Genomic DNA, 19,932 nt, shown 5'->3' on the forward strand with positions numbered 1-19,932 from the left:
AAGTCAATTTTTTTTGTTCCCTCCCCCCAATGTTAAGTAAAACACTAACCTTAAATGTCTCTTAATCCAATCTTCCTCTTCTTTGCTGTTGGTTTCATTTGTCCCTGATCCAGCGCTGACTCCTCTGAGCTTGCTGGCACTTCCTGTCCCACGGTGTCTGCATGCGGGTGCACGCGTCCATAGACTTACCTTGCGTCTCTCCTCGTCTCCCTTCTGAAAATCAGAACTGCGCATGCACCCGCCCCAAGATGCTTTGCGGCCGCCCGAGCACTTTCAGGTTTTCGGACGGGAGCGCGCAGCGAAGACAGCGGTAAGTTTAAACTGCTTTTAAAGCGTTTTTTTTTTACTTTTTGCATATATTTACTGCTTGCTAGCAGTAGATATATGCAAAAAAACCGGAGGGTTTAGAAACCCTTTAAACGTCAACCTGATAAAATCTAGAAAGCGTATGAACAGAAGACCAGACGGAAGCCTTGCAAATTTGAGAAAGTTGTATAATACCTAAAAGCCCAAAAGGCACTCCCTGATGTCGTGGAGAGCACCTTTACAGGAAATGGTGGAACCTTGGAAAAATTATCTGTCTGAGATGAGAAATGGTAAAATGAGAAGATGGTTCCCCTTTACGTGGACATCAGAAATGACAATAAGAGCAAGTCTTTGAAATGGAAGCAATGGCTGAGAGGTAAACCCATACAGCACCATCCACATCCAGGCAGTGAAGGAAAATCTTCTAATGTACTAGAGCTGGACAGAGAGATGGAAGCACAACGTCCTGGCTGAGGTAAAAGGCAGAAACCACCTTAGGAAAGAAGGAGGCTCTAGGCCTCAATACTACCTTACTACCCCAAAAAGGGTTTCAAGCAGATCTTGCAGATACCTGAACACGGACCTTCATGGCAGCATTGCTAGATGCTCCGATAATGATAGCTGCCGATTTAAATAGTGTGAAAACAGCTTTTGAAATTACATTACTTTGTTGACATTGAAGTAGATCTAATACCAACCACTAAATTCTCAAATAATGATCATACGCCAGTTGTATATTTAGAAACTATAGTAATAATTTTGAAAAATTACCACACTCAGAACTGCGAACTTAAAACTCTCAGGTATGCAAGATAAATAGGAATTTTCTTTCTGTGCTAGGAACACTCATAAATATCATGGATTTCATTAGCAGGGCATGAGAACTACAACTGCTAATTATTATTGATGGAAAATTGCCAAGGTGTAATAAAACCCGTGTTAAGGACAAAGACCTGAATGTGCAGTCGGAATGACCCCCGAGATTGAATTTATAGATGTTTTCCATCCTTACTGGAAGGAAAATTTATTTTACTTACAAGATGAAGACAAGCGGTATTTTTAGTTTCTAAATACAGGATTGTGCTTCCTATAAAAGGGCCAAGATCCTGACAGACTCTGTGTAAATACAGAGTGCCAAAAATATAGTCTGTGTTTTTAGAGCCTAATTTAGTAGGAGAAAATGTGACTCGTCTCTCTATATCATACAGTAAAAACTGCAGGGTGCCAGCAAGTGAAGCAGCGAGACAATTATTATTACATTCTCCGGACAAAAGAAGGATTTAGCCTGTTATATGCGTCACAGAAGCACTACTTTGGACATGGTACATCTTAGGTCAGGGGGTACACATCACAGACCTCAGAGTATATATTTTCAGATTCAAATGTGTGGCAGGCACCAATCCGCTGCCCCTCTGTAATGCGTTGTATTTGTCGGTCTGAGCTTCCCCAAAATCTTCGTAGTGTAGCCCGGCCCAATGTTCCAGAGTTTCTTTTTTTAAAACCTTTCACAGTTATGGGAAGCACAGGGGTCTTACTATGGGAAACCCAAAGAAGAAGAGGTTGCGCTGTGCAGTGTAGCAGGGACAGATATGTGCCCTTACAGAACTTCAGGCAGGAGGGATTAGAGCCCACAAGGGGCACTATACCTGCACATTTGTGTTTAAAAAGCAATTTCAATTCATGAGGTGTAGATGATTTCTGCTCACTGCATTTTTGCTACTGCCCAAAACTGCATTTAAAAGATTTACCTCCCTCCAGCACATGAATCACTGAGCTCTCATTGCCAAGCACAAAGTGAACACATAAAGGATAGAAACAATGGTAGCCGTCACCAAAGAACTGTTAGTATAGAGTATCAATGGTCAAAAACGAAATCTAAATATGTATTTCCATAAGTTCTACCCCACTCCTAATAACCATCTCCATCTAGAAGTTTGTAAACTTACTTATTGAAGATGCCCATAGGATGAACTTCTTCAATGCACTGACACTTTCACTCAGACTGCCTTCTAAACTACAACTCAACATCTGAACAGTGTAACATTATCATTGCTGGTTAGAAACAATGCATGATGGAATAATTAGTCTTGAGAAATCAAGATTGCATCGCATCAAGCAACAGTTGAAAGAGATACAAAGCACACCGGGAATACAGGAATTTGATGAAAGTGATGAGCAGACGGAAGGCAGCACTCACTAAATACAACTATAGAATGTATTCCTTACAATGCTGATGTTCTAACAGGAAAGAATATGCTATGACTCTAGAAGATGTAGATTCCCATGGCGTCAGCTTTCTAGCCAGCTATTGACTTGGAACTCACAGGGTTAACTCGAGTTCTCCATATATCCCCACTATTAGTGGGCAGGTGATACTGCATTTGTGTTCCCAGCAATATACAGAGAATTCAATTTAAAGGGTAATGATGGTAGCTGAGCTGAAAAAGGAGATTATGAGGATGGGGTAAAAACATGAAGAACAACGCTAAGCAAAACTTATTAACCCCTGAAGTGGGGTAACTCCTGCACGGTAAGGATTAACTACTCATTTTTGTCTAAAAAAAAAAAAAAAAGTCACACACAAAATTCTCAGAGCCAGCTTGCTTTTAGACCAGGTCTTCCAGCCTCGCTCCCCCTCAGCTGCAGCGGTCTAAAGTCCTGTAAATCATCATGCTTTATAGATGGTGTATAGAGGGTAGGACGATGAGGAACAATTTAAAGCTGCAGCATAGGAGGAAACAGGCCTCAGAGACAGGAGAAGCAGGCAAACGGCACAGCAGTTCAGGTGAGAGCTTGTTTTTTCTTTTTTAGAACCTAAACAAAAACGAACAGTTTACCCCTGCAGTTCAGGGGGTAGCCCCCCTACAAGGGTTAATAAACATTTTGCTCAGAGCGATTCTTTAAGGACTTTATGGGAATCAGAAAGGTCCTAAAACACAACTATTGTTTGCAACGTTTTATATAAAACCAGTCCTGAAACTATAACTCGGGACTCTAACGAGAAACTGTCAGGACAGAAATATTGAAGATGCCATTGCTCCCTTGTTTTTTTTTAAGGTTCACATACCTGGGCTGTCATCACGCTTCATTACTAGTAACTATCCCAGAACAAGCATGTGTATATCACATGGCCTGACAGTTCACTGGTTGCATGTTTGTTCCGGGTCCTTGGCTCATGAAGTCATGAAGCAACGATTGGAAAGACAGCTAACCTTAAGAAAAAAAACAAAAGCTCCCCGGTACTTCTGTCACTTGGTATTCACTTAAATACAGAACGCTAGATCTAAACTATCATAAAAACACATACATTACACAAATATAATAAAGTATGTTAATTTTTGTCACCCATAGTAATCATAGAGTAACTAATGCACAGCCACATAAATATAGAATAGGGATGAGAACATGCCATGTAAAGTTCTAAAAACAGATTGTTGTTCCAAATAGTAGAAAGCAAGCTTCCTTCCAAATAGAACTCCACAAGGCAAGCTTCCTCCATGACAAGCTGTGGTCGACACCTCTAAAAGCTATGAAAAGATCTTATCTAAATAATCCAATCCAATATACTGCTTGATTTTATAAAAACTATGCTCTATACATATATAAAGAAGCCAGTGGTCAATGTATCAGACATAGGAAGACAAATTAGGAAAGGGCCAGTAAAAACAGGAAACATGACAACATACTACAATACAGAGTCAGCTCAGATGGTAAGAGAATCCTTACCGTGAAGTTTTCCTGTGACTTGTAATTCTCATCCAGGTAAACTCGAGCTCGGTTGTATTCTTTCATAGCATCGCTTGAAAGCAGATCTCTGAAATCAGAAAGTACAGTGTGATTCAAAGGACTTGTCTATAAAGAGTTATTCTTTAGGTTCCAAACAGTTTACCATGTAGACACTTTAGTGGTAAAGCTGAAATGCGAACCACCACATGTTCCACTGAATACAAGACATATAATTGCTTACTTCAGGAGACAGTAGTAAATTAAACATGTTCTCAGGAGTAACCAGAGTTCTTCATTTGCTAAAAAGTATTCTCTAAAAAGTATTCTCTAATGTGATTCATATCTCCTCAAGATTTCATTGAAATGATTGCAACCTACTTTTTCATACAGTGCGGACACCAGTAGAACTCAGCTTTCGAATGAAAAAGTGGTAGTATCAGGAATGCTGCCCCCGATGTCACTAAAATTAGTTACAATTTGGCTTATGAAAGGACATATTTAGCCCTAAATTATTTAAATTGTAGAGGTGTAATATGCTGGTAATGAAGTAATTAAGAACAAAACCAAAACAAAACCATCCTAGTTAGTTGAGCAATAGATTGGCTTGTTTTTCTTCTAGCAGCTCCATATCGCTCTCAACACACACACTCTCAACACACACCTGGCATTACCAACATTACAGTGGAATTGAAAGAATAGGGGACTTGTTAAAGGAGAACTATGGGGTCAGTGTTTTTCCCCATAGTTCTCCTTGGGGTAACGGGAGGACACAAACTAGCGTCCTCCCGTTACCCTAAGCTCAGTATACCGCGAGCTACAGCTCGCGGTATACTGAGACGTCGCACCTGGAGCGGATCCCGGGATCCGCCCAGCTGCGTGAGTGACAGCTGGCTCTGCCTATCTAGAGGCAGAGCCAGCTGTACCCGCCCCCTCCCCCGTCCGTTCCGCCAGTCAGCGCTGGCAGATCGGAGCGGGGAGAGGGGAATCCAGCCCCTTCCCTGTCACGGCAGAGAGCCGTGACAGGATCGAGAGGTGAGGGAACCCGGCATGTGTTCGCTCACCTCCCGATCTACTGAGCCGACCTGTGACAGTCTCATTGTCACAGGTCGGCTTAGAACTATGAGGTGAGTGGAAATCACTCATGTCATAGTTCTCCTTTAATTGAAATATTTTAGAAAATAATTGTCTCAGTCTATGTTGCCCCATTGCAACTAATCAGATTTCCCCTTTGTGGCATGGAAGAAAGGAAAGATTCAGTATTAAACACTATAGAGCAACAAAAAGTTTCTAAAGCAATTGTGTGCTTAGAAACTTGTCAATGAAGACAAGCATAAACTGTGGAATTACTAGAATTTGTGTAATTGCTAAACCTGGCACTAGAGGGAACCATCTCACCACATAAACTCAGTAAATGAATGAAGAGCCTAATAAGTGGAACGCATTTGTTGGAATGACAAGATTAAAATTATATTGCACGACAGTGCAAAGCTTTTACCGAGCCCTCTGGAATGGAACAGCTAAAAATGTATTTGTTTTACAAATTACATATTAATTTCAGAATTATCCAACGAGCGCTGAAGAACAATTTTGCAGAAAATCTAATCTATTTGTACATCTGTTAGGACAGAGGAATACGCTCAGATATCTGTATTGCTACTGCTGGGATGCAGATTTTATCCTCAAGTAGGTCTAGAATAAACAGCTTTGTACGCAGCAAAATGAAAATGGAATTTCATACATACAGCTACACACACTGTTTATTTCAGGTACTTTTATGGTGCCAACAATTTACGCAGCGCTTTACATACTACACATGCAAATCAGTCCCTGCCCTTAAGGAACTTACAATCTAAGGTCCCTATCTAACACATACAGGGTCAGTTTAGACAGGAGCTAATTAACCTTTCAGCATGTCATTGGAGAGTGGGAGGAAACCAGAGTTCCCCGGAGGAAACCGGAGTTCCCCGGAGGAACCCCACACAGACACAGGGAGAAAATGCAGAAAGTGTCCTGTCCAGGATTCGAACCAGGGTCCCCAGTGCTCCTAGGCCACTGTATATACATAAAAAAAGTGAGATTTCCCTCCATTTCCTTTTCCGTTAGATGGGATTTAAAGTGACATTAAAGCATATTTTCCCCCCCTCCCCCCAATGTTAATATAAGCACATACCTTAACTGATGTCTCTTAATCCGATCTTCTTTCCGGTCCTTTTCAGCAATGCTGCCCCCGATGTCACTAAAATTAGTTACAATTTGGCTTATGAAAGGACATATTTAGCCCTAAATTATTTAAATTGTAGAGGTGTAATATGCTGGTAATGAAGTAATTAAGAACAAAACCAAAACAAAACCATCCTAGTTAGTTGAGCAATAGATTGGCTTGTTTTTCTTCTAGCAGCTCCATATCGCTCTCAACACACACACTCTCAACACACACCTGGCATTACCAACATTACAGTGGAATTGAAAGAATAGGGGACTTGTTAAAGGAGAACTATGGGGTCAGTGTTTTTCCCCATAGTTCTCCTTGGGGTAACGGGAGGACACAAACTAGCGTCCTCCCGTTACCCTAAGCTCAGTATACCGCGAGCTACAGCTCGCGGTATACTGAGACGCCGCACCTGGAGCGGATCCCGACTTAGATGACGGGATCCGCCCAGCTGCGTGAGTGACAGCTGGCTCTGCCTATCTAGAGGCAGAGCCAGCTGTACCCGCCCCCTCCCCCGTCCGTTCCGCCAGTCAGCGCTGGCAGATCGGAGCGGGGAGAGGGGAATCCAGCCCCTTCCCTGTCACGGCAGAGAGCCGTGACAGGATCGAGAGGTGAGGGAACCCGGCATGTGTTCGCTCACCTCCCGATCTACTGAGCCGACCTGTGACAGTCTCATTGTCACAGGTCGGCTTAGAACTATGAGGTGAGTGGAAATCACTCATGTCATAGTTCTCCTTTAATTGAAATATTTTAGAAAATAATTGTCTCAGTCTATGTTGCCCCATTGCAACTAATCAGATTTCCCCTTTGTGGCATGGAAGAAAGGAAAGATTCAGTATTAAACACTATAGAGCAACAAAAAGTTTCTAAAGCAATTGTGTGCTTAGAAACTTGTCAATGAAGACAAGCATAAACTGTGGAATTACTAGAATTTGTGTAATTGCTAAACCTGGCACTAGAGGGAACCATCTCACCACATAAACTCAGTAAATGAATGAAGAGCCTAATAAGTGGAACGCATTTGTTGGAATGACAAGATTAAAATTATATTGCACGACAGTGCAAAGCTTTTACCGAGCCCTCTGGAATGGAACAGCTAAAAATGTATTTGTTTTACAAATTACATATTAATTTCAGAATTATCCAACGAGCGCTGAAGAACAATTTTGCAGAAAATCTAATCTATTTGTACATCTGTTAGGACAGAGGAATACGCTCAGATATCTGTATTGCTACTGCTGGGATGCAGATTTTATCCTCAAGTAGGTCTAGAATAAACAGCTTTGTACGCAGCAAAATGAAAATGGAATTTCATACATACAGCTACACACACTGTTTATTTCAGGTACTTTTATGGTGCCAACAATTTACGCAGCGCTTTACATACTACACATGCAAATCAGTCCCTGCCCTTAAGGAACTTACAATCTAAGGTCCCTATCTAACACATACAGGGTCAGTTTAGACAGGAGCTAATTAACCTTTCAGCATGTCATTGGAGAGTGGGAGGAAACCAGAGTTCCCCGGAGGAAACCGGAGTTCCCCGGAGGAACCCCACACAGACACAGGGAGAAAATGCAGAAAGTGTCCTGTCCAGGATTCGAACCAGGGTCCCCAGTGCTCCTAGGCCACTGTATATACATAAAAAAAGTGAGATTTCCCTCCATTTCCTTTTCCGTTAGATGGGATTTAAAGTGACATTAAAGCATATTTTCCCCCCCTCCCCCCAATGTTAATATAAGCACATACCTTAACTGATGTCTCTTAATCCGATCTTCTTTCCGGTCCTTTTCAGCTGTCCCTCCAGCGATGCGGCGGGTCTCCGATCCAGCTCCGACTCCTCTGAGCTTGCTGGCACTTCCTGTCCCACGGTGTCTGCATGCGGGTGCACGCCGTCCATAGACTTACCTTGTGTCTCTCCTCGTCTCCCGGCCGAAAATCTGCACTGTGTATGCGCCCGCCCCAAGATGCTTTGCGGCCGCCTGGGATTTTTCATTTTCGGGCGGCAGTGCACGGTGAAGACACAGGTAAGTTTAAACCTGTTTGAAAGGGTTTAAAAAAAAAAGTTTTTGCATTTATCTCCTGCTTGCTAGCAGAAGATATATGCAAAAAAACCTGGAGGGTTTAATAATCCTTTCAGAAAATCTCCCAAATGGGGACTCAGATAGCCAATTGACAGATGTTCTAATCCTTCTGCATACTATCCAAAAAACTGTATTCCTGAAGTTGAAGCATTAATAATTATAGACATTCAAAAAAGGGGTCACAATTTTGTATGGAACCATATTCTAAAAATATGGTTATTGTACTTCACATTAAACACTTTTCTCCTTGCATTGTTAGCTAAATAAGTCCGTTCGTGCTACACACTAGACAGCGGACTACAATGCCAAAACTGAAATGTATAAGGTAAGCAGGTGACAGAGTAACACAGTTTTCTATGGCAATTACATGGGAAATTCACTTACTTGACCAATTTGTCCACATGAGACATAGACGCTTCATAATTCTTCCCTCCAACTTCCTGACAGTGCAATGATAAAAACTGTGGCTTCTGCGCATGCACAGTCTGAAAGACACAAATACATCACACAGATCAGCAGATTTTACAAACATACCTGTAACAGGGCAATAAGGGGGTAAACATATTTTTATAACACCCGTTCTGCCGCAGTGCATCATAAATCTGACATCACAATACCCATAAAACACCTAGAATATTCAGACCTTCAGCACTTCTGAGACTGGCAGCCTGTGAAGATTAAGTGTTGCAGTGGGGAAGTTTTTCCATTCATCACCATAAATCACTTTTTTTTAAAGAATGGGCCCAAATTAACAAAAGTCTGTAGGCAGACTGTCAAGGGCAGGTGCATAAATTAGTTTTGTCCATGTCTCTAATAAAGAATAAAATATTATTATTATACAGGATTTATATAGTGCCAACAGTTTGTGCAGCACTTTACAATATAAGGAAGACATTACAGTCACAATACAATTCAAGACAAGATGGTAAGGAGGGCCCTGCCCCTGAGGGCTTACAATCTAAAAGATACCTAAATAAAATTACAATATATATTCAATATACAAAAAAGCACCAATGTATATTCGTAAAGATAAAACAACCAAAACAGTCAAGCTAAACTTCTATTTTTTTATTACTTCTGCAGAGATGATCATACAGCAGGATACTAGATCTCACTCGATATGTATTATTACTGTTGAGAGAATGGCAGGCAGGCATTCATAAGAAGACATGCAGAATTAAAGTGATAATAAAGTCAAAAGGCTTTCAAACTATTTCAAATGCAGAGTAAATCACTCAGGTGCCATTCACATATAGCGTTTGAGTTTCCCGTGCGGTTTTCAGTGCACAAGAGCAAACACTGAAATCTTTCACCCGCACGGATTTGGCTCCTTTGTGGCTATTACTATTATAGCTGCGAACGTGTGGAATTCGTCCCCCCAAAAATTGCGCTTGTACTATTTTGCAGGTCGCACCGTTTTGTACCACGTGGCCGCTGCAAAAGTCTGAACAATGCACATTAACATGCATAGTTTTCTTCTGTGTAGAGCGGCTGCGTGCGTATTTGGCCACTTAAATAAGTACGGACAACCACTCCTGTGTGAATGGAACCTAACAATGGATGCTGCTCCTTGATGCTTAAAAGTTTACGTTTACTGCAGAACCAGCTGGTGCCCTGAGCACTGGCTCTGATATCATGTTGTAGGGTGGCTCCTTTCACTTGCAGGGCCCCATGGAGCCATCCATATGTGTGCTAGTAAGCTGTGTGCGTCTCCACAAACACACAGACACAGGAAGCCACTCTCCTACTCCTCCATTTTCCCTCCGATAAGCTAGTAGATGGAAGGCTGCTGGAGACTACTTTGTCCCTTGTGATCTTATACTGGACAGGAAGTTCAGGAAAGCAGAGCGCAGAGAGTTGGAGCCAACTGTTTGGAAACATAACGACTAACTGCTTGGGCAAATATCTTAAGAAATACTTTGATGGTCAATGTATATTTGTTTGATCGGAAATCATTATTGAAAAAAGTTTGATAGTTTAATACTACTTTAAAGCTAAATAACTAAAGTTTTTGTTTTTAAATGCAAGTTACAAAAAAAAAGAGAGTGCATGCACGCATAACTGCGGGACGTGGTTTCTTGTGGCTCTCCAAATAGGTTCTCAAATGCTCTTCAGGAACAGTACAGGACTAAAGACTCTATGATCTCTGCTTTGCTATTTGGTGGCTGCATAGCTCAGTGGTCATAAGCTTTCCACACTTCTTCTACAATAATGTGGCTGCTCATAGTTCTGTCCTGTGCTCTGCCTTCCTATTTGACAGTCTCATTTACAGCAGAAAGCCAGCCAAAAAAATTAAACTGCCTAGCCCATTAAAAGATAAAACATCAGATTTTGCTACAATATTGGCTTTTAATCCAGAGATGTCTCCTAGATGGCCTCAGTCTGATGGCCAGCATCATTCAACCCACTAAACTCCAGTCATCCTTCACTTGCCCCAACCTATGACTGAAAAGTAAAAGGAGAAGCAGCCAATTCTAAGCTCATCTCCCTGGCACATTGTTTTCTCCTGTTATCAGCATGCTTCTTGTCAGAAGATTAATTGACTGGCTCCTCATACTGCTACTGGCTGGGGTGGGTGGAAGACAACCTGGGCTGGGAAGTGGGTTGGATGATGCTAGCCATCAGTATGAAGACATCAACTTGGCAGAAAAGAGCACCATTAGGGAAATCTTTGGATGGAAGCTCAAAACTGCAGCAAGATCTGGTTTTATTTCATCTTATAACGGACTATTTTATTTTATCTTGTTATTTTTAGCTGGAGTTCTGCTTAAAGGAGATCCAGTATATTAGAAGCCCTCCTAGCTGTAGAAGCCAGGAAAATTAAAAGGAAACCTTTTTAGAGAGGAAAAAAAAGGCTGCCATTGCTGAGCTTCTAAAAATGCAAGCTGCCTGGCTAAAGGTGGCTTGTATACTTTTCATCACTGACCTGAAAAAACACAGCACAAAGAGAAGCATACTTGTTTCAGGGTAATGACTCAAGGAAGGAACGGCAATGAGACAAGTAACCAGCATTTTCAGCAAAGAGAACTTCTTCATGTCTCTCAGTTAAGCATTTCCTTTACTAGATTTACTGCCATTAGAAACTACAGGAAAGTATAGACTACACTCACCCTCACACTGCTAAGATGCCCATACAATGTCCCTATTAAGTGGCAGACTATGCAGTTATGGAGAAGGGTGTCACAATTAACTTTCCAGGTCAACAGAAGCTGGATATTAAAAACCTGGAGGCTAAAAAACAGCCATAAAAAGACCATAATTTTGTGAGCGGCGACGCTATGACTAAAAGACCACTGGAGGAAAAAACTACTCAGCCTTCAGGCACCCAATTTGGGACAAGTGGCCCTCTCTATAAATATGTATTGTCGAAAGGTAGTTGGACACTGGTAGTTCTGCAGTTTAACGCTAGCTAAATTTAGTACACTAGGGAAACATGTTTCCTTCCCCAAAATCCTGGCCTGTATGAGTAGAGCATATCGCAGCATATACAAAAGTCAAAACGGACTTGTGTGTGGCAAAAACCATACAAACGTGTTCCAGTGAAAGAAGCCAATATCACATGAGGTTTTTTTTCTTACAGATATTCTTGGTCCATCAGAAGTTTAAATTAAGAGGTTTTACCTGTCAGCACTAAAGAAAATAAACTTTTTTTTGCCAGGACACCTACACACATTCCTTAACCACAAATACTGGAGAAAAATGCAAGAGATGGGGCCGGTTCCTGGAATGTGCCTCAACACACGAATATTACCGTTATTATAACTGCAGGCTTTTACCTCCACTGTAATCACCAGCAAAATAATATTTAGTCTTTCTTCCCCATCCTCTCACTCTCATCAGTGCTCATGAACTAGAGTAACACTCAGGCTGCACTGAGGAGTTCCACACCGGCAGATTAAAAATTAAAACATTTCACTGGATGCAGATCTACTCTGGCAGAACCAGAATATTAAATATGCATGTTGGCTTTTTGGTTTTTTTGAAAAACATCTTAAAAATTAATGTGTTAAATAATTACTTTCGTCATATGAAAAAGTGCTCTACAAATTACATTGATACATGCTGAAGAAAACTTTTGATGAACACCAGATTGCAGGCATGTTCCCATCCAAAGATATATTACATGGTTGATGAAATACCAGCATGGCCCCTACAAATGAAATCTACAGTGTAGGAGGCACATTCCAAGCCTGAGAGGGCTTATCGCACAAGTAATTAATGTTTTGCTTTATTCGTTACTGAACTCACACTAAGAGCTGAAGGGGACCTAGACATTGTCAGTCTGTGTAAAAGCTAATGCTGAGGCCCCATTAAAGCACATCTTAAGGCTCCTGTATAACAGCCTAAACAAGTCCCAAATCCAATTACTATGTGATGCACAAGCATCATAAAGTAAACAAAATACTTCCTTTCCTGACTGATCCAAATCCTCCTTCGTTTGTGTCTCACCCGTTCTCCCTCCAAGACACTGCAGCTCACAGTGGGTGGGTTTCACAAACAGTGCTGTCAATTCAGAAAGTGGTGGGCAAGACTAGGTGTGGTTAGACACTGATTGACAGGCTAGACTTGCGAGTTGGCAGTGACTATGCTGAAATTTGACTATGCCCAAATTTTTTTCATCAAACTATAATGCAAGCAGGCACAGCTAACATGAGTGGCAACTATGCTCTGAATTCAGGAGCAGAGCAGCATCATTGCAACACCATTACAGGAAGTTATTTTAAGTCGACGTCACTGACAGGATCAACAGGTATTTGTGGGAGTTTGCAGGGGGACCAAGATAAAATTGTAGAAGAAAATGCATTTATAATGAAATCCTGCAGCATATATTTTAATAGGTGGCTATAGTTTTACTTTAAGAAGGTGACATTTTAATTTGCCTAGGACAAGCCCCTGTAATGGGCACTGGGTTCTTGCCTCTAGCAATCCCACAGAGCAACATTTCCACTATTTATAGTAGTTACCCGTCTGATGACTAGCACTAAAATTACAACGGCTTCCATAGAAAGCCATTTTATGAATGTAATGCTGAATTTCATCTGCAGGGGATACTGCATCTAAGTTTAAGAACTGTGTTCAAACAACCTCAGAGGCTGGGAGGAAAAGGAGTTATTAACAAAAAGGTTTTTCTAGAAATCTTATCTTCATAATACTCCATGTTTTCTCCAATATTCCAATCAAAATTTCTCCATGTTTCATGCAGTATGGATGCTGCTGATTTTTCCACAGTTGGCACAGAGGTTTAATAACAATAGGAGGGAAACAAAAATAAGTGGCCGGGAAGCAACCTCACTGACGCTGGGACAGCAGAGGTAGTGGGAAATTTGTCAGCATTAATGTGGACATTAAAGTTGGTGTCAGTGGAATTGGGGACAATGGAGGCAGAAAAGGAACTGGGGAATGACCAATGAGGGTTTAATGCACATGCTGCATGACTCACTACTAAAGGGTTAATGGCCTTTGCTCTTGAAGCTAAAGGGAAAATAAACATACAATAGAGAGGTTCATGCCCATAAGCTAGGGCTAAATGATTTATGAGTTCATGCTCATTCTGTGGGTGCTGACAACCGGTGGGGTATATGCACATACTCTTCTGGTGTAAAACTGGCTGTGGAGCTCTGCGTACTGGAGGGGCCCATCTCACTGCTGGTATGGATATTGGTATGTGTGAGTAGTGAACCAGTTTCTGAAGATAAAACTGGAAATGTGTGTGCTGGAGGTGGGATCCCACTGGGTGTGTCAAAGATGGAATCTCACTGGGTAAAGGCCAATTTGTGTGCTGGAGGTGGAAACTCACTGAGAAAAGGCCAATGCGTGTGCTGGAGGTGGGATCTCACTGGGGGAAGACCAATATATGCGCTGGAGGTGGAAACTCACTGAGAAAAGGCCAATGCGTGTGCTGGAGGTGGGATCTCACTGGGGAAAGACCAATATATGCGCTGGAGGTGGAAACTCACTGAGAAAAGGCCAATGCGTGTGCTGGAGGTGGGATCTCACTGGGGAAAGACCAATATATGCGCTGGAGGTGGAAACTCACTGAGAAAAGGCCAATGCATGTGCTGGAGGTGAGATCTCACTAACGAAACAGCAATGTGTTGCTCGAGGTGGGATCTCACACACTGTTCAGTTAAATTCAAGACTGGAGGCAGAATCCCTCAGCAACATGACAAAGTGATAGTGGAACTTGCGCATTATACTATATAGGACATACAGTATATATACACATGAGCAGCTTTACTCAACAACAGGCAGAAGAAGATGGTTTAAAGAGGGGGAATTGTATATAATTTCAGCTGACTGTATCTCAGGATGCACTGATCTTTACTGACATGCAGTTTTCAATTACGGTAACCTTTGGTTATGCATTCTTCCTTTGTATGCTCAGTTGGAATTACCCAAATCTGTGGCAAGTTTACTTTATACAGACTGCTGTGAATCAAAACATCACAGTGCAACAATAACAGGGCAGTACAGAAATACATCCCACATTTATTCCTAAACTGTATTCAGGGAGTCTTATATTTAGAAATCTAATTGCACAGTAATGACATATTTTGGAAAAGATGCTGTTTGGCAAAGTATACATGTCTGAAATGTGCCGTGCAATTAAATGCTTTCATCCGCTCTTCTCTCTCATATATTATCTGAATAATTAAACTGACTTTTTCCTATAAAGCAAAAGCTTCATTGGCTTGACAGAGATTAAATAGAATGTAGGTTTTCCCAGATCATTTCTACAGCTAGATTTGAGATGTACTGTATGTCACAAGTGAAGCAGGCACATGAAAAGGAACGTGCCACATTTTTAAGAGATTCTGAGAAATATGTATAAAGTGCATTCAATACACAAGGCTGCTGCAGCCAAAAAGGTACTTGACAGATATGTACTACATGAACTCATGTAACAAGTATTTCACAGCTCTTCTATGGAAACCCCTGGCTGCCTGAGTGTAAGTAAAATGTTCCAGTGTCCTGTTAATGTGAAGCCTGACCCATTTCCGCTAAAACCTACACCTTAACTTTAGGCTGGGTTCACACCTAGGCGTATCGAATATGCGCGTTTGTCACGCGTTTCGTGCCGCACGATTTTACCGCGATTCGCAGTAAAAAACATGCAACAAACGCGCATTTCCGAGGGCTACCTGGCTGTATCCCAATGAATACGCGCTGCAAATACGCCCCAAAGAAGCTCCTGTACTGCTTTGGGCGTAGGGCGTTTTGCAGCGCGTTCCTACGCGCTGTAAAACGCCCAGGTGGAAACCATGCCCATAGGCAATCATTGGTTTTCACATGTTGAGTGTTTTACAGAGCATAGGAACGCGCTGTCAAACGTCAAGGTGTGAACCAGGCCTTCGTGTGCCGGAGCTAATGGAGAAAGCTGTACCTCCATGTCACACAATGGATAGGTGATCATTCTCCATTGATCCATTCTCCATTGATCCAATCATAAAAGAAATCAACTTTTTTCCATCTGAGCTGTCACATAAGAGGGCCAAATAACCAGACATTTTAAAACCATCTATGAATTTATGTGGGTTCATGGTGTGACGGTTCCAAATTAAATTTAATAAGAACTCTAAATACACTGTTTAAACACATACACACAAACATATACAACCCCAAATTCCAAAAAAGGTGGGACGCTGTATAAAAGAGACATATAAACAGAATGCAATGATCTCAAACTTAAAATATATTCACAATAGAAATTAGAAACGGAGATGGAGAAAATGTATCATTTAAAAAAAATTATTGATGGCAGCATTACTTCTCCAAAAAGTTGGGACAGGCCCATGTTTACCATGGTCAGGGCTTGAAAAATTTTGGAGTGTCTCACCAGTCATTAAACAATTTCACCAGTCAGCATGACCGGACTATAGCCTTGCAATTTATGTTAAAAAATTTTGGGGACAGATAGAGCGTTCTTTTGGAGGTATATTATCACCACTAGGGGGGGGTGATATTTTTTATTTTTTACTATAAAACGAAAAAAGTACCATAAATGTAAAAAAAAAAAAAAAAAAAAAGTTTCCCTACGTTATGTTAGAAAACATCTATTCTTACCCATATGTTTGGTAAAACATAAAAGTCGGGGTCACATCAAGTAAATAGACACCAAACCACCAAACATATCAAGCCTTAAAATTGCGTGCGGCCGCAAAATCGCAAAAAAACGGCCATAGGCGACGCTTAAAACGCTTTAACTGCTCATCAGTTTAGTGTTATCAGTGATTAATGGCTCTAAAATTATTGTTCTCAATCCGACGTTTGCGGCGATATGTAACATGTGCGGCACAATAGGCGCAATCTTCGTTTTCGCACGTAGGCGCACCCGACGCATATCTGTTTGTGTATGTGGGGGGGGGGCGGGGACTTTAAAAAATTGTTTTCTTTTTAAATTTTTTTATGCTTTATTTTTTATGATTCTTTAATTTTTGTATTACTTTTTTTTTTCCCACACAACTTTATTGCTATTACATGGGGGGCTAAGAAGCCCCCTATAGCCAATTTACATGACAGGTCCTCTTTATGGAGACATCAGGGGTCTCCAAGACCCCTGTCACCTAGGGACCCCCAGAGAAGCTAATTTAGCAGAAGTCTGCTTCATCAGCTTCTCTAGCTGGAGAGTGACACTGAATGCAGGAACTGATGTAATATACATCACTTCCTGTATTCTAGGACTGGAGAGTAGATCAAAGAGAGTTCGTATACTGAACTCCCTTTGATCTCCTTTCACAGAGCCGTGCCAGTCCAGAGCGCATCGGGGCACAGCGGATCTCGGGACCAGCAACGACAGCTAATACAAGCAATCGAGCGTCTCTAGAGACGCTCGATCGCTTGAATGTAAAGCTCCCGGCCGGCCGTGTAATTACAACAGCCGGCCAGGAGGGAAGCTGCTAGTCGGGCTCCACTGTCCTCTCGTCAAAGACGAGCGGATTTATCAAGCCCTGACCATGGTTCACCCTCCCCTCTTCTTTTAACACTCTGTAAATATCTGGGAACTGAGGAGACTTGTTGTCCCATTCTTACCCAATATAGGATTCTAACTGCTCAACAGTCCTGGGTCTTCTTTGTCACATTTTTTGTTTAAAGATGTGCCAAATATTTTCAATTGGTGAAAGGTATGGACTGCAGGCAGGCCAGTTAAGCACCCGGACTCTTCTACTACAAAGCCATGCTGTTGTCATAGATGCAGTATGCGGTTTAGCTTTGTCCTGCTGAAATATAAAAGGCCTTCCTTGAAAAAGACATAGTTTGGATGGCAGCATATGGTGCTCTAAAAACCTGGATATATCTTTCAGCATTGATGGAGCCTTTCCAGATGTGTAAGCTGCCCATTCCATACGCACTAATGCACCCCCATACCATCAGAGATGCAGGCTTTTGAGCTGAGCGCTGATAATAAGCCTGTGAATAAAATATGAGTTCATGAGAATTCCAAATCATTCCATTCTGTTTTTGTTTGAGTTTACACAGCATCCCTTTTTGGATCTAGGTGTGTGTGTGTGTGTGTGTGTGTGTATATATATATAGATAGATAGATGTATGTATGTATGTATGGATCTAGGTGTGTGTGTGTGTGTGTGTGTGTGTATATATAATTTGCCTACAAACATCAGGTGGTCATAATAATCTGGCCACTCAGTGTATACACACACACACTGTATATATACTGTACATGTACGAGTTAAACTGTATTTTTGTGATTTGCCCCAAGTTCTGCTTAAAATTAATTTGGAACGTCAACTATATTTAATTGTTTGCCTTCACCCTTGAATACGTTATGAATACCTCACAGGTGAATTTGGGGGAAAAGTGTTGAATAAATGTACCTCTGAATCACCTCCAGTAAAATCCCCCCAAGTATTAGTAAGCTTCCTTTTCCTGAATGCTGTACTGCAGGATACCCACTGAATACCATAGACACTTTTGAGGATTTACTTACACCTAGTATGCTGCAGAGTGGCAGGGAGATAAAACCATTGTGGGTCTGGGAGTAAGCTGCTAGGATCTGAACATACAGTCTTGGAAGACTATGAGGTAGTATGTGTGACCCGCAGCTTTACACTGTGACAGTTCCTTGTTCAACTTTCGGATAACGTTCTAATAAATATACTATAGGTTAACCATTAAGATGTGAAAGCAGTGAACAGAATGTCACTGTAAACCTTTCCACAGTGGCAGAACTTTGTGTATATCCTCAGTAGATTCTCCCTTTTTGAATATAAGAAAAAACAACTTAACAAAAAAAGTAAAAGAATGCTTAAAGTGAATATTAAACCCTCAGATGTTTTTTAACATAAAACAATACTGTAATGTGTGCATTACTGTAATCCATGGTTGTTTCCCTTCTCTTTGCTGCTCTTCCTTTTAAATCCTTATCTCTTCTCATGCTGGGGGAGAACTTCCCTTTGCAGTTGAGTGCCTCTTCCTGTAGTGCTGGCTCAGGTTGTGAACCTACACACAGACACCATGTATCCATTCCAGAGACAAGGCAGTCTGCTGCAAAACAGAAGTTCTGCCCAGCATGAGAAGAGATATGGATTTAAAAGGAAGAGCAGCAAAGAGAAGGGAAACATCCATGGATTACAGTAAGGCACACATTACAGTATTGTTTTATGTTACAAAATCTGAGGGTTTAATGTCACTTTAAAACAGTATTTGTGGGAGATGTATTAATGAGGGTCTTGGTATTGCCCGAAAGTACTGTGATTGATGTAAAACCTTTGGCTTTTCAAAAACATTTGAAAAACATCATACTGTCTAAGACGACTCAAACCATGATACCAGTCACATTCAAAGGTCAACATGTCCCTTCTATCATTTATAAGCCAGTACAATTTCCTATATAAACCTTAAATTTAGAACTTGGTAGAACTACAAAAATCATAACATTAAGTTGTAAGACTTTTGTATGTAAAAAACAAAACACATTCTATATAGAGGTATACATAACTAATCCATCAAAGGGATACCAAAATAAGAAAACATTACTTATATTAAGATAATGTTACAGAAGTTTTATTGCAGATGCATATTAAACAAATAGGCTTTTAAGGATTTGTTAATTATATAGATCTTAATATTGCATAGCTGAGTATAGTTTGTTCACCCTCCACTTGCAGGTTTACTGCACTGCTGAGTGCCATTTGAGAACTGCTGTAAACAATTACAACATGGAATATTGTGCGGTTTACCAGTTTAGATATTTTAAATTAGGTCATAAAGAAAGAAAGAAAAAAAAGTTTGTAGTTATTATAAGCTGTAATGAAAGCGCAGCTTATTCAATACAACTCTGCAACATTAGAATATTATGTCTGCAGAGAGCACATTGCAAATTGTGATAAAAATCCTGCACAACAAGTATCTTCTACTGAGAAGGGGTGGTGAGACAGCAATATGTTAATTTCCCAAAAGTAAAAAAATAGGGGGGTATTGACAATTAAAATGAAAGCTTTGCATCAACAGAAAAATACACATAAAAACGTGAAATTTGAAACCGGGTCTGTTCTTATGAAATGTTCCAGTGACAGCTTCCTGCACAAATATGTGTGAATGTAAAGCTGGGGGGGGGGGGGGTGGACTTTTTTTTTTTCTTTTTTTTTT

The 19,932-nt window shown here is 40.9% G+C and overlaps 1 protein-coding gene across 2 annotated transcripts in view; it reads right to left on the bottom strand.

The window, feature by feature from the left end:
- Positions 1 to 19,932, bottom strand: part of INPP5A (inositol polyphosphate-5-phosphatase A) — a 337,691-nt gene that overhangs the window by 194,028 nt on the left and 123,731 nt on the right. For both annotated transcript variants that reach the window (XM_018553704.1, XM_018553705.1), the window contains exons 3-4: positions 8,710 to 8,810; positions 4,033 to 4,120 (exon numbers count right to left, since the gene is read on the bottom strand). In XM_018553704.1, coding sequence (XP_018409206.1) covers positions 4,033 to 4,120; positions 8,710 to 8,810 — 189 coding nt within the window. The remainder of the gene's footprint in view (positions 1 to 4,032; positions 4,121 to 8,709; positions 8,811 to 19,932) is intronic.

Source organism: Nanorana parkeri, unplaced genomic scaffold, assembly GCF_000935625.1.
Source record: "Nanorana parkeri isolate BGI_ZX_2015 unplaced genomic scaffold, ASM93562v1 scaffold127, whole genome shotgun sequence".
NCBI lineage: Eukaryota > Metazoa > Chordata > Amphibia > Anura > Dicroglossidae > Nanorana > Nanorana parkeri.